Source organism: Perca flavescens, chromosome 14 (assembly GCF_004354835.1).
Source record: "Perca flavescens isolate YP-PL-M2 chromosome 14, PFLA_1.0, whole genome shotgun sequence".
Lineage (NCBI taxonomy): Eukaryota > Metazoa > Chordata > Actinopteri > Perciformes > Percidae > Perca > Perca flavescens.
This window is the reverse complement of record NC_041344.1, coordinates 14,320,598-14,335,659: the sequence shown is the minus strand read 5'-3', so window position 1 is coordinate 14,335,659 and position 15,062 is coordinate 14,320,598. Positions and strand designations below refer to the sequence as shown.

Here is a 15,062-nt window from a genome sequence, read left to right as displayed (position 1 = left end):
AAAGTACAGATTGCCTGTAAAACTGTTCCATTCAGGCCAGAAACTAACAGTTGAGGATGAGATGGCTCACACTTTAAATTCATGTTGATTGTTGACTGTGGTCTATATGATAATATGCTCAATCAAGTTTTTCTATTGTTTGTATTATCTAAAAAGTTTCATTCTGCAGAGCCCACTGTCTTTGGTCAAACCGAAGTGTTGTGTCTTTAACATTTCAAAGAAGATACATGTCAAAACTGTTATTTGACCTTAATTTTAGGATATGACTATAGTTTAGCATAGTTTTCTCAGATTACTCTGAATCGCATCAGTAATAAACTGAACACACACGTTGAAAAAATAGCTCAAAGAAATTTGCGAACTACTTAAGGAATATTAAAAGCACAACAACATAAAGTGTATTCACAATAATGTAGTGCTTTTTATTAAAAAACAAAAACAAAGAAAAAAACAAATATAAAACAAAAAGTAAAAACCAACAGCATTTTTCATGACTTAAGAATCATAATTACAAACTTTTAAGGAGTGGAAGAAGTTTTTTGACAAACTGTACACATCACAAAATGTCCGCCAGTCTGCCATTTACAATGCTTGCATCTTATTTTGTGATTGTCTAAAAATAACTAAACAAAACACACAAAACACACAAATACAAGTACAAGCATCATACAATGACTGCTATCACAAAACGGAACCATTTCCTATTTGAAAGACAAAACAAAAAACAATAACATGATATTGGGCTGACAGCTTTACTTTTGTTTCGGTCACCGTTTAAAAATATCATAACATTTTTATGTTGGTTTGTTTTTTTAGTGTTCAACACTTTGCAGCAAAAAACAAGGAGTACATTTCTCCTTTAAAAGTAATATTATTAACAATATTCAGTGACAAAGATGTCGTTGCGGAGTCACTGACTTGTCCCAATGCCTTCTGTGTCCATTTGACATTCTTCTCACTCATGCAGTACATAGATGAATTTCATTTATAGGCAACGAAAACTCAGCTTAAGTTTTTATGTCGTCAGGACAGTTACAGTGAGATTTTCTGGACATTAAAAAAATTATTTTCCTCCGAGCTTAAGTGTCTTCATTATAGTAATACAAACGGAAGAAATTATAATATTATCATTACCATAATAATCATAATACATTTAGGGCTGAGTCCTGTACATTACAATAATAAACAAAATCATTTTTTTTTTTAAGATATTGCTTTTGGAGACACTCCTCAAGTGTGTATATTTACATAACTTGGCACTGTACAGCTTCCCGTTCCCCCTCTCTTCCTCCGTCAGTGTCTCATTCTCGTCACTTCTCTCAGTTAACCACACCGGGACATTGCAGGCTGTCCCTTTTTAGCAGAGGCATTTAGGGGAAAAAAAAAGAAATCTCATCAAATATCACAATTTCTTTTTAAAACATTCTCCATGGCAACCAGGAACATAGTCTAAAGACAAAAAAAGATCTTAAGTCCCTTCCCCTCCCAATATACAGTATACACCGCCCCACCCGTCTCACAGAATATAAGAAAATATGACCATCACGATACATTTTATGTTTAAGTAAGTATTGTTCTCCATAGTTTTCTTAAAACTGTTAAATTGCCATCGAGCCCTTAATTTTTTTTCAAATTTTTTTTAAAAAGGTATATCTTCAAGAAATCTGGCAGAGTACAGACACACAACAAGTGTGTACACACGCACACACTCGCACACAAGGCAGTCGGAGAGCACGGCTGTGTAAGGCGTTGAAGCCGGTGTCCCTCCGAAACGCCTGATTTAGTTAAGCTGGTGAATCATGTTACTTCAAAAAAGATGGCAAAGCTGACTGCCTCGCTAGAAAATTAAAGATTAAAATTAAAACCTCAACAAGACACTGACTGACAAAAGCGCACACTCAATCTTCCCTCCCCTCCCATTACTCCACCCCCCAATTATGTTCCTAAATGAGTTACTACAGTATAACAGGAAAAAGATAAAAGACTTTTTAACTCGCTTTTTTTTCAGACTGCATCATCCAATACTGTGAGAGTGTTAGTGTGTTTTCGTTATAGATACATTACACAGAGGTTCACAATATCCATGGTACCAAAAGTGCAGTTCACCACCCTCATTCTCTCTTTCTCATGAGCAGCATCTGAGCACACTGCTCAACTTTTCATTTCTCCTATGCCATTCTCCCCCACGGTCCTCAGCGCTGATTTTCTCTCATCTGTTATATTTTGTCATTGCAGCTAGGTCCCACTAGAGGGAACAATTCTCCAGCATTCACATCCCCACTGACTGAAACCATCCCTCCATCCCTATTCAGTACCACTTGTTTCATTTCTGATGCTTGGTTGGGGAATTCATCTACCCATGTCTGTACTATTCAATGCATTTAAGTGCACAGGTTATTTCTCCTATGTTCATTTAAAAAACAAAACAAAAAACAAGAAGCAAGAAGTCTGGGACAGCTCTCTCTTCATGCTCCTTGAGAATTTTTGAAAAGCTGAAATTGCCATGGAGTCAGCGCTTCCAAACCCCCTCCACCCTCTCAGAGTAGAGATGACAGTCTTGGAAGAGGTAAACCGGAAGAGGCCCCCAGGGATACATTGTGGTCCTTAATGGTCAGACAACCAACAATGCTGCATTTCCCTTCTTGCTGTCTCTCCATGTTCTGCCCCTTGCTCACAAAAGTGAAAGGCCGTGTGCTTGACAGGCAAGTGGCAACTTATTTTCTGCCCACGAAATCACCGAATCCGAGCGTCCGTCGCCGTAGCCGCCGCCCTGCACCCTCCTCCAGGAGATAAGTGACATCTATGGCTGAAGAACACAAAGAGAGAGGGGTGTGAGCTTATAAACCGCTGACATACAGGGTATTATATCGAAGGAACAGCAAAGGTGTGTCTCTTCTGTTACTGATGCATCAAGCTTCCAAGTGCTCAAACAGTCTGACAGAGTTTGCGTCCAAAAGTGTTTGCAACTCTTTGAAACCACCTATTAGACTATCAGAAAGGTGTGTTCGGGTGTCAGCAAATTCTATTCTATCCTTTGCAAGAGTCATTCCAAGTTTTGGTATCCTCCTTAATTGTTGTTCTTTCTAGTATTCCATAAATAAAAAGTCAAACTGATTGGTTTCTTTTTCATGCTTTATCATAGCTCATGACTGTTGCACGTCCCGGACCGGGACATGAGCACAGTATCGGACCCAATACTGGTATTTTATCTGTGCATCCCTAATGACTTAACATAAATATGAGCAGCATATTTTGCTTCCTCTTTATCCCCCACTCCTTCTAACGGAGAGTTTTTTGCCCCAACTTTGAACTTAACCATTCAGAAATAGTGTAAGAAATGTGTTATCCAAAATGTTTAAATGATGCAAGTAATCAGAAACTTTAACCCTAATTCATCTGTTGACCTACCCCCCTGCTTTGTTCCCGGTCCCTCACCATTCTTGTTGGGAGTTCTGTGCAGCAGATCCAGCAGAATTTTGTTGAGGCGTTCCCTCTGGGCCTCTCTCCTGCCCAGCACAGGGTGGTGCAGCGGTGAAGAGGCAGAGGACGACGGGAGTTCGAGCATCTCTCCTATCCTCTCAGCGGAACTGTCCTCCAGCTCCTTGCGCTCCTCACACTCCTGCCCTTCCTCTTCCTCCTCGTCTTCATCCTCGTCTCCCTCCTCTTCTCGTTCCACTCTTCTGGCCTTGGCTGAAAGAAGTTCAGGATCGTCCGGATTCATGTCCACGTCGTCCTCCTCTCCTCTACCTTCTTCAGCCTCAGGTGGGAAGTCGTCGCCCCGGTCGCAGGAGGAGACGTCGTCCTCGCAGCCTCCAACTCCTTTGGGTCGTTCGCTCTTCCAGGCAGAACGGCCCCCGTTCCTCTTGTAGTTGTCAGGAACATAGTGAGGCTGCAAAAATTTCACAATCAGACCCGGGTCAAACAGCGTTTGCAAATACTAATCATGGTTTGATCTTGCCGACTCAGGTGGTTATGGTTTGCAAATGGCCAATAAAATTAGTGCAACACAGTTTAGAAATAACAAAAGGAGTTCTGCAAACTATGTGGTAAGCAGGTGCGGTTTCTCTCATTTTATTATGGTTAGCTCCATGATCACCTGTGTGATTGTGCTGCCCAAACACTGAGCACAACAAGGTGCCAAGGCAAAATGTGCCCTGGGCTGTAATATTACCTCCACTCTTAAAATATCTTTTGGTGTCTATAAATTAGTAATAGATCCCAGTCCAGCAGCCCCACCCTGTCACAACCCCCATCACTCTCACCGAGAAGTCTCTTTTGGGTGCGAGCCGCTTGGGGAAGTGGTTGAAGGCATATGGCTTGGTGCAGACTGGGTAGCGGTTACGATGGATCTTGTAGAACAGGTGAGCCGACTTGTCCAAGCGGTAATCACAGATGTACACATCCTGCTCTTTTACACTCTTCGGTCGTCCTGAGGGAATGAAGACACTTTAGATGAGCCAGGAACTGCTGTAATTTATGTCATTATAAAATATTTGCATATTTGTTCTGGTATATTTTTGTTAGCCTGTCTGAGGTTAGAGCTAAGCCACAATGGGATGGTTAACCTCCATTTATGAGCACTGTGCTGCTTCATATTTACACGCACATTCACACCTAAGACAAGCACATTGCATTTTTTACAGTTCGCTGAATATCACTCAAGCAACGAGGTAACCTCAGAAGTAGTTGTTGAAAGAATTACTTAATCAATTTCAAAAAAACTCCACCAGCCCGTGAGTTTGCATGAGTGTGTTCCCCCTCACCCTTGCAGTAAGTGTAGAGATCGAGGACACAGCAGGTTGCCACCACTGCCTCCAGGGGGATGATCTCGTAGAGCGGCATGCGGAACAACTCATTCTGGTAGAACCGCCGTGATGGAGAATGATGCGTCTCGTGAGGACGGAAGTAGTGGTGGCCAAAGGCAAACCTCTCACCCCTTTAGAGTTTGAGTGGATACAGAAAAGGCCAGCACATTAGCACTATAACATTCAAGAAACATGTAACCATTCTCACTTGCAGGTATCTACAGTGTTCAAAATACTACATCTGATTAACTTACTTTTCATTCTTCCAGAGTTTCTCAATTCGGAAGATGTCGAGCTTGTCTCGGTTGACGTGAGACAAGAGACGGTAAGACTGTCTGACAGGCTGGCCCTCAGGCGTGCGTCTGCTGTCTCTCATCAGATACACACAGTCACCTGCACACAAGACAGACACTGACAGTTGACAACTGAAATTGACTCCTTGATACAAAAGTCAGCTGAAAGGTTGAGTATCACATCTCCGTTCAGTAACACTTATTTTTTCGAATTTCGGAGAGGATCCAATTTTGGCAGGTCAATGGTGATGTCAGGTTGCCGTGATGTACACTTGTACATCACTGCAACAAAATGAGACGTTAAACCACTGGAGATAAGCAAAAACAAGATTTTTAAGGGGCTCTAAAAGTACAAGAGACTGGACAGTTCCAAGCATTCGTGAGCTCATGACTGCTGAATTATATACCTTGATGTAGCAGCAGGTCATCTCGAAGGAGGCAGATGTAGTAAACAGAGCCAACCTGGGCGTAGCTAGGCTGTGGAATCATGGGAACTTCCTGCAACAACAATGACACATATGGGTGAGATCAGATGGAAGAGGTTGGTGATACTTTAGGCCCAGACAGGAACTAAGGTTGAGCATTCATGGCTGTTTCAAGGGGATAGACGTACGTTGTCTACAGGCCGAGGGTCACATTGCTCGCACAGGTAGTGCTCCACCTCGGTCTCCAGCCGCATGCAGTCAAAGTGCTGCCACACCTGGAGTGACAAAAACAATTGTTGAATCAGATGAAAGCAAAAATGGATAGTTGAATCAATTACTCTCCAGCTGTGTTCGACAGTGGCTCACTCTTAAAAAAATAACAGTGATGTTCTGAGTCTGTATTACGAACAAAGACAAACACATTTGTAACAATCTCCTTGATTCCCAACTGTGGTAGTTTGTATTTGTAATTTATTTTCTAAAAATAACAGAAAATATATACACAGGAGGACTGAATGCACACTCCTTTGGAAAATCTCCCTGAAAAAGAAGTTAGGTGAAGTCTCAAGACAAAGCAGTCACTAGAACAGGTGTAACCGATCAGCCAGTGAGACTGGCTTTATATGCTAATATAAATATAGATTGTTTTACCCACTTTGTTCAATTATACATTTGACACTTGGGTTCTTACCATGCACTTTTCACACTGGATCATCAGGCCTTCATCCTTGTACATTCCACAGATGCAACGGATGATGTCGTCGTCCTTGTCGTGGGACCCCGGTCCTCCTCCTCCCTGATGGTGGCCATGGTCACGCTCCAGCGAATCCGAGCTGTCGGCCTCGCTGGCGGTCTCGCCCACGATCTCATCAATCTGGACAGCAGCTTCATGACGAGCACTGTAGTAGGCTTTCCGCAGCCGACACACGTCTCTGCCGACCGATGACTTTCTCCCGTAATATTTCTGGTAGGAGAACAGCACAGTTGTAATTTAAGCTGCTTTATTTATTTATTTTTGGCAAAAACAATACATTTACAGGAAGTCATCTTTGTGAATCTGTGTGTTCTGATGTTCGGCACAAGGACAACAACACCTTACAAACAGCATAAAGAGATGACATACTGTAAATCATTTATAAAAGGCAGAAGAATCCACATTTGATCCCAGAATTCTACCCTCATCACTCACGTCTCTCAGACAATACTTAAAGCTGATCTGCGGGCAGGCCTACGGGCAATTTGTACTGCATGATCAATGACACAAAAAAACATTCAAAACGGTCTTTTCAGCTGCCAAAATTTTACAGACAACACTACACTCAACAGCTCTCAGTGTAATAATAGACCACATTCCCCTCACACTTTTTTCAGTCTGGCAAAAAGGGTCTTGGGACCAAAGGGTGAATCTAATTTAGACATCTACTTCAGACTTGAAGAGTAAGCTCCTCTGAGAGGTTTCAAGTGGCACTTGTTTAAACTGCTAAGCTATACAGATGTTAATCAAAAGGGTCTGCAATGTGTACGCAGAGGATCAGCAGTCATGCAGTGTTATCCCATTTGGGAGGTGTTTGTGTGCGAGACAGAAAGAAAGAAATTAACTTAGTGAGTAGGAGGAAGAATGTGTTAGAACTCGAATGATCATTTTGATGAGACTTTTTGATATTGATCGGGCTCTAAGAGAGACTCACAAGTGTGATACGTTTTTACAGTAAATGATGACAGTAAAGTCTTTATGCAATTGCCATAATGATCTTTCTAAGTATTGTTGAAATACATCTGAAATGTAGAGAAGATTTAAACATCAATTAAGCATTTAGTTTTATAGATACTTTTCAAATGATGACTCTCTTGGTAGTGGATTTATCCTTCAGCCTTTAGCACCATCTAATAGGGCATTTCCACTGTAGGAACATTCTCAGGGGACTAAGATCCTTTTGAAGAACTCAGAATCTAAACCTGAGCTTTGACCAGAGGAACCAAGGACTAAATGTAGTTTCTGTAAGATAGATCCAAGTGTAAAAAAAGTCCTTTTTTATATCTATGGGTAGAATACTCTTTGGTGGTTCTGGAACCATCAAGGCGATGCTTGCAAGGCTTAATGTTGCTGATTCGTCAAACACAGATGCTGTGGCAACTACTACAAGGAAGCACTGTGTGTATTTCAGTTTTGTTGAGTATTGTAGTTCATCCTTTCTAATACTTAGTTCTTCTCCCAGCAACATGTGTTGCTTAACTGACAGAACTATGACATTATTTATGCAAACAGACACAAATAGCAGGGGACCATAAATTTAAGCAACTGATGGGACACCTGCTTACCTCAGCATTGCGGAACACTTTGAGCATGTCTGTGTCGAACGCTTCAACAGTCTTGTAGTGGCCGGTGAGGATTTGCTTCTCGATGGTGCTCAGGTCCAGAGGGTCAGACACCTTCTCATAGTACTGGCTGTTCCTGAAGGCACACAAAAACCAGCAGGATTAGTCTCTGCAAATCTGGTTTGAAAATATTCAAAACTTGTTAAGTCTGAGCATCCCCAAAAACAACAATATTTAAAAACATTTGGTGCTTACAAATCCTTGAGTCTATAGAGATTTTAAGGATGGCCCAGTGGCGGCCGACTATGACAGTGTAAGTACCATGTAGACAAAGAAAAATTATGAGCTGCTATTGTTTTGACACAAAGTGATTACTATCAATACTGGAAAAAGAATCAAAGTCCAGGCTGTCACGGCTGAAATGTGTGGCACAAGATAAAACTGTTACACTATGTGGGTGCTGCACACTGATAGACCAGATAAAACTGCTGTCTGGAAAACAGTAAAACATTATGAATAAACCAGACCAAATGCGGGTCGGCACCTTTACACTCTTTTTACCTCTTTCTGGATGGGAGGTTCACCAGCGGAGCAGCAAGTGTCTGGCCAGCTGAATCTGTGGGAAGACAGAAGAATAACATTCCTGTCATCATTTTTCAATCATAGCGCCTTTTCATTCAGCGAATATTAGATATTAGTTGACAGATGTGTTTAGGCCTGATCAGACCTCAGATCCGGATAGAGGTCATACTAATGAGAATATTTAATAGCATAGTAAAATAGAAGGTTACAAATTCTACTGGTGCCTACACACACACACACACACCAGTGAGGGCACATACTGTGTATACACACACACACACACACACACACACACACACACACACACACACACACACACACACACACACACACACACACACACACACACACACACACACACACACACACACACACACACACACACACACACACACACACACACACTTATATATATATCTCAACAGAGACACTAACCCTTATAGCTGGTGATCATGTCACAAATCTCCTTGAAGATGTGTGCAAGGCGAGCAGTGCGTGTGACTTCTGTGTTTTCCTCAGCAGCGGCGAGTCTCCGTGTGCGTACCGACCGCGACGTCTGCAGGGCTGAGAACTGCGTCAGGAACACGTCTAGAAACAGGGCAGGAATATTCAGAAAATGTATGTTTCAGTTACATGCTCAGCAAGTTGTTGCTACATTAGAAAAAGTGCATATACCCTCTTTCACACCACTGACTAAGGTTGGTCCAGGGTTGTCTGAGCAGTGTTCCACCCTTCTTTTGGAAATTCAAACCAAGACAGTAAAAATATCTGTCCAATCGGAGTTTTCTGTTGCACGACAAAAAAAACAACCTTTTGAACGTACACGTTCCACCACAACAATTCCTTCCCGAGGCTATTTTGCAGTAACCTGACTCTGCCAGATGGATTGCTTCGCATTTGCTCGGCATATCCATCTGGGAACTTTCCGTTGGAGAACTTTTGGGAAGGGGTGAAAATACTGGTTAGCTGATTGGATGAACCATCTGTCTATCACCTATGTTGGTGATAGACGGGCCAAATCAACCAATCAGATCCACGAAGCGTATGAAAATACAACCACAAGCCCGCCCCTGCTGCTGCAGGCAAAGCATAGCTCGTTAGCTCAGCAAGCAAGCAACATGTCAGTAAAGGATATTTGCCGTTTTGTAACGAGATTTTAGGAATAAAAGGCACCATTTCAGGTTCCCAGACCGCTGTCTGAAAATACTGGTTAGCTGATTGGATAAACCATCTGTCTATCACCACCTAACCCGCCTCAAAACCAACGCTGATTGGCCCGGTCAAATTTTCTCTATCTCAAGATGCCAGACTGATCTGCGAGTGGAAAACTGGAGCTTGCGAGATCAGGACGGTCTCACGAGGCTAATTTTGCAGCGGCACCGGGGCTCCGTGCGATGCTTCTGATTGGTTTAAAGCAATGCCAATAAATGTCGCAAGCTTTGTAATAGCCCAACAAGTTGTTCAATCTCCCAATCAAGTGTTAGGTTTGTGTTGTCTCTTTGAACAGAGTAGTACTTCTCAATACTGTGTTGTACTTCCAACTCCAGAGGCTATTTTGCAGCGGCTTTTCCCGGTGCTTAGTGCCGCCCATGACGATTGTGATTGATTTAAAGAAAAGAGCATGTTTTTCTCCCATCCCAGAATGCTGTGTGGACCAACCAGACCCTCCTCCGCAGCGCTGTGAAGGAAGGTCTGGCAAAGCGAGACTAACCTGGGTTTAACCCTGATTGAGCCATTGGTGTGAAAGGGGTATTAGCTAACACGTTTATCCTGAATTCAGCTAAAACAGAACTTATTCTTAAATTTATATCACGATCTCTTCACACCTTTAAGCCTGTACACTCACCTGACTTAATGTTGCCGTCGTCACGGATCACTCCCCCCCAGCGCGTATACAAGGACAGGCTGCTGGCGTCCCTCTCTCTCTCACCCTCTCTCTTCAGAAGCTCCTGTTTCTCCCTCATTTTCTCCCAGTTCCTCAGGAGAAACACTCGATGCTTCAGCACAAAGTTCCTGATAATTGAGGGAGAGAGGACAGGAGTGTGAAGACGGCGTGTGTCTGTGAGTGCTAAAATTAATGCCTCACACTTGACAAAAAATGATGTGGTTGTTATAATAATATAATCAGTATTACAATCAGTGTAATCAGAGAGAGAGAGTTCTGTTTCCCTTATGTATTGCTTGTGTGCCAGTTTGTGTGTGTTTACCTCTCTCTGTTGGACATGGGCTTCATGAGATGAGGGTAAAACTTGTTGCTGTCACTTGACTCTTCCTCCTGAAGATAAGAAAGTTGTATTAAAGCACCAATCGTATTGGAAATCTACCATTGGCTAATGAGGTTATGTATAACTCTTGTTCTCATTTCCAAGTTCAATCAGAACGATGTATATTGCTAAAATAAACATATTCAAAATATACTATGATATACTGTACATGTTAGGTCATACCATTCAGCCTTAAACGTACAATATGTAACTTTCTGCCGCTAGGGGTCTCTCAACCAAAACAATGGACGGTAAAACTGGATTTTTGATGACGTTGGGAAGTTGCGTGGAATTATGGGAGTTTTTTGTGTTAAACACCTTCGCTGCCGGTTAGAATGCATCGAGTTTACCCATTCAAGTGTATTCACGTTACGTTTATTCATGTTATTGTAATAAAATAGCTGCAGTTTCCCCAACATAATTACGTTTTTCTTGATTAGATTTGTATTTCTAGCTGACCAGTTAGCTAGTGAGCCAGCAAGCTAACAGTAGCCAGCAGCTAAAGCACAAAATATTTCACATATCAATGTCACCTTTTGGATGGTTTCAACACCGGGGCGGACGGGGTTTGTTGTAACGCTAGCTAGCTACTAAACGAGGCTGAGAGACGGGTGTGGGTGGGGATTGTCGGGGAAATCTCCGCAATAGCGAGCCAGGACGTTCGATGCCTGTTGTGCAGCAGCAGAACCTCTCCCGGAATTATCTCCCCTTCACTTTTCAGTAATCTTAACTTTTCGTTTTGGTGCTTAACCCACCTTTTGTCGGGTTAATTTAGCTAACCGTAAAGACAGCTAAACGCGAAGGGGGGCGAAATTCGGCAGGGACGAGATTTTCGGCACATACACCGGTAGCGCTACGGAGATGTAGCTACCGCTATGGATGGCCGCTGTTGTGACTTGGTGCTGGGTCTGATATAGTCTGTTTCCCGACGTTTAATTAAACTGCTGTTAGCGTCGTAAGCGCCAGGCACTGGAGATAAGTTCTGGCCGGGGGATGCTGTAATGAAAGTAGCTGGCTGATAGCTGACTGGGGCTAACGGTAACTAGCTAGCTATATGTCCCGGGGCTGTTGTCAGCTGTCATCCCGACTGAGTCTCTCTGCGCCGGGGGAGTGAGGCAGACAGACCGGGGTGTGCTACTTTGGCTAAATTAGAATTAGATTAATCGTCTATCTATACAGTTAACGTTAACATTACTAGTGAAGTTATTCGTGTTGCGTGTTGAACGATGTTGTATACTCATAATGTTACCCACAAAGCTTTAGCATCAACGTTAGCTAGCTAGCACATTGTAGTAACGTCAAGCTGGTATCGATATTGAACTTTCAAAATAGATAAGGTCTCTGTTGTATTACTGTGATAAAAAGTGGGATGTAATTAATCACAAAATGATGCTCTATGGCAAAAAAAAAAGCAGTATTGCGGTTACAAGTATTTTTTTTCTGTGAAATTGTATGATTTACAATTACTCCTGAACGTATCATCTTGGTGCCAGTGTTCTGACGGAAGTTAGAGTAACTGGAGGGTGAAAGGTTATATGACGCCACTGACGGGCGACTAAAGGAAACGTGCCGTGTCTGAAAATAAAATAACAGATTTCTCTGGGTTTGACATTTGGTGGAAATATTTGGGATAGTGTAAGAACACAACTCATAAAAATATATAACATATGTATGGTCATTTTTAGACATTTTAAAGCAGAAATGTTACATATTGTACCTTTAAATCAAAAGTATACCCTTTAAGGTATTCTGAGTTACTTTTTTAGACACCTTGTGGCCCACTAAGAGTACCGCTGAGACACAGACAAATTCATGCCCTATATAGACACTGCACCTGATATTTAACAAGACACTGCTACACTTTTATCAACCAGGCAATAGCTTTAGCTAGATATTAATAGGCTATAGTTAAAGGTTATAGTAAAATTATTGCTTTTCTCTAGCAAAAATAGTATCTGATCTTAAGTACTAGTGATCCAATACCAACACAGGTTCTATTTGTATGTACATTGATCACTTACTCGTTTCTTGAGCTGGTGTTTGGACTTCCTCTTCTCCTTAAGCCGACCCAGCCGCCGCGTCCCACCTGTCTTCCCAGGCAGGCCGTTTATACGCTGGCTCTTCCCTCCGATGATGCCCCGGCAGCTCTCCGAGCCACACTTACACACTTGCTGTAGAGTAGAGAAAAAGTGAGTTGTAACAGGTGAGAAAAGGGTTGTGCCACGATAAAAGCAGCTGCGATGACGCTGCTCTGAACATGAAATATGTGAAAGTGTTATTCCGTGAGGAGGTCAAACATGGTCGCTGGTGCTTCACCTGCTCTTCTGTATTGAAGGAATGGAAGTTGTAGTCATAGGTGAGCTCAGTGCCGCTGGTGATGTCCTTAAGAGCAAAGAGACCTATTCTGTACACCCCATTTACCGACCTAAGAGAGGAGTCACAGGGAGGTTGCATGAGAGGATGCAGCATTCACATTATGAATTTTTATCATTAATTATAGCATTATAAGCATGAGGAAGTTTGTTAAATAAACAACATTAAGATTAACTACTGTAAATTTGCCATATTGAAGTTAAAGGACAGGAAAGTTAAAGAATATTAAGAAAGTTAGAAAAATACGCACGTAGATGAGAAGGGTATGTATCAACTTGTCTTACTCTGGGGGTTACAGTGAATAAGCTAAATTCCCAGTAAGTCGGCGTGTTCCTTTAAAGCAACACTAGAGAAGTTTAACCGCTTCGGTCCCCCTACAGGTTGGAAGCGGAATTGTCGATTGCATTACATTGTCCAGTTCATTCAAACTACAGATCCGCTAGGCTACCCGATCTGGCAAACTTGCATAATATAATGTAATGGACAATTGCACTTCCAACCTGTAGGGGGACCGAAGCGGGAAAAGTTATCTAGTGTTGCTTTAAGAGTATTATTTTACTAATAAATGTTGAAGATGACATCATATCAGGGTACATTTATTAATAGGGTTAATGGCAACAACATTAAGTTACTTCAAACACATTATTATGCAACAGGCACCAGAATAGATTAAAAATGTTTATAAATTCACCTCTGAACAAAAAAATCATATAATTTTCATGTCAAACTTGCCCATCTAAGGAGAAAGAAACAACATCCAAAACAAGATGGAGAGCATTATGTAAGGGGGGTGTGAGTAAAATATATAATCCCGCTGTTTGACTTGAAGTTTCTGTCATGACTTTAAGCAATGTTAAACTAGCCCTGTTAGAACTGGCCCGTTTTTCAATTGCTCAATTTGGCAAACGCTCAACATGTTGTCCTCCCTATTTTCCCCTTCTCGAAACGAAAGCAGTGCTCCAGCTTTTCACCATTCTTCTAAGAATAAAGCACACTATTCGGTTTGCCAGGCACTTGATAATTTATTCCTTCTATAGGGGTAAAAAGCTGGTTCAGCGCATTGTCTTCAGGCACTACAGCTGTATCTGAGACCTGGCTCCATGTAATCTCTCTTCTGTGACAAGATAGAGGACTCGTCAGGCTTTGTGCTGAAAATCCTCCATCCTTGTGGAGTCTTTTATTTCAGCCCAGCCACTCTACATTACACACACAAGCAGCCACACACATACACCGACCAGCGTCCTAGATTATGAGCTTGTCTATGCTGGAGGGCAGAGCGTAGTTTCATAGTGTGACTCTCTGGAGGTCATTAGCTGTCCGCAATCAAACCCTCTAAACTGTGCTGAACACATGTTGCAGATTTACCATATAAAGGCAAACCATGTCTTAAAGAAAAATCTAAGTAGGTCTCACTTATAAAAGTCTGGCACTGGGAGGCCTACTCAGCCAGGTCTCCAATTGCAGTGGCTTTAGCCATGATGTGAGAACAATCCCTCAGGAAACCAGTGAATTGTTTTGGCGTGGTGCAAGGCCTTTAAGACATTTAGGTCTTTGAACACTGGCAGAGACTGACTGAGGTGATATCATCAGATTACCACCAGAAAACCACATTAATAAGGTTTGGGTTTCAAGGCAGAGTTTTCTCATTTACAATGACATGCACCTGCTACACGTGTCCCTTTTAGAGCTTGTGTAAGATATCCAAACAAGGGCAACCTAATATAAGCTAACATACACTGTGGCTACTTATCTGTATCTTAGGTTAAAATGCTTTAACTGTATATCTGTAATAAATCCACATTACTTAAACAACCCCCTATTATCTGTTAACATAAGTGAGGAAATCAAGAATACAATAACTATGGCAGGATTTGTGTGGCTTGGCTGGCATTGTCTCTATTTGGATCATACCGTACCAAAATTATTATTTCTATGCTGAAGATCTTTTTCTCCTTTGCCTCATACAGAGAGAGTAAGAAATTACCCAGCTCACCCAAATCATTA

General features: G+C 42.0%; 1 protein-coding gene across 2 annotated transcripts in view; it reads right to left on the bottom strand.

Moving 5' to 3' along the window:
- Positions 1-1,938: 1,938 nt before the first annotated feature.
- Positions 1,939-15,062, bottom strand: part of ash1l (ash1 (absent, small, or homeotic)-like (Drosophila)) — a 32,366-nt gene continuing 19,242 nt past the window's right edge. The window contains exons 13-27 of one of the 2 annotated variants that reach the window (XM_028596733.1): positions 13,002-13,110; positions 12,707-12,856; positions 10,629-10,696; positions 10,268-10,434; positions 8,857-9,009; positions 8,401-8,455; positions 7,843-7,975; positions 6,215-6,487; positions 5,712-5,798; positions 5,506-5,596; positions 5,060-5,198; positions 4,764-4,936; positions 4,263-4,429; positions 3,409-3,889; positions 1,939-2,806 (exon numbers count right to left, since the gene is read on the bottom strand). In XM_028596733.1, coding sequence (XP_028452534.1) covers positions 2,715-2,806; positions 3,409-3,889; positions 4,263-4,429; positions 4,764-4,936; positions 5,060-5,198; positions 5,506-5,596; positions 5,712-5,798; positions 6,215-6,487; positions 7,843-7,975; positions 8,401-8,455; positions 8,857-9,009; positions 10,268-10,434; positions 10,629-10,696; positions 12,707-12,856; positions 13,002-13,110 — 2,338 coding nt within the window. In that variant the 3' untranslated portion in view covers positions 1,939-2,714. The remainder of the gene's footprint in view (positions 2,807-3,408; positions 3,890-4,262; positions 4,430-4,763; positions 4,937-5,059; positions 5,199-5,505; positions 5,597-5,711; positions 5,799-6,214; positions 6,488-7,842; positions 7,976-8,400; positions 8,456-8,856; positions 9,010-10,267; positions 10,435-10,628; positions 10,697-12,706; positions 12,857-13,001; positions 13,111-15,062) is intronic. The other variant, XM_028596734.1, reaches the window with a different exon arrangement.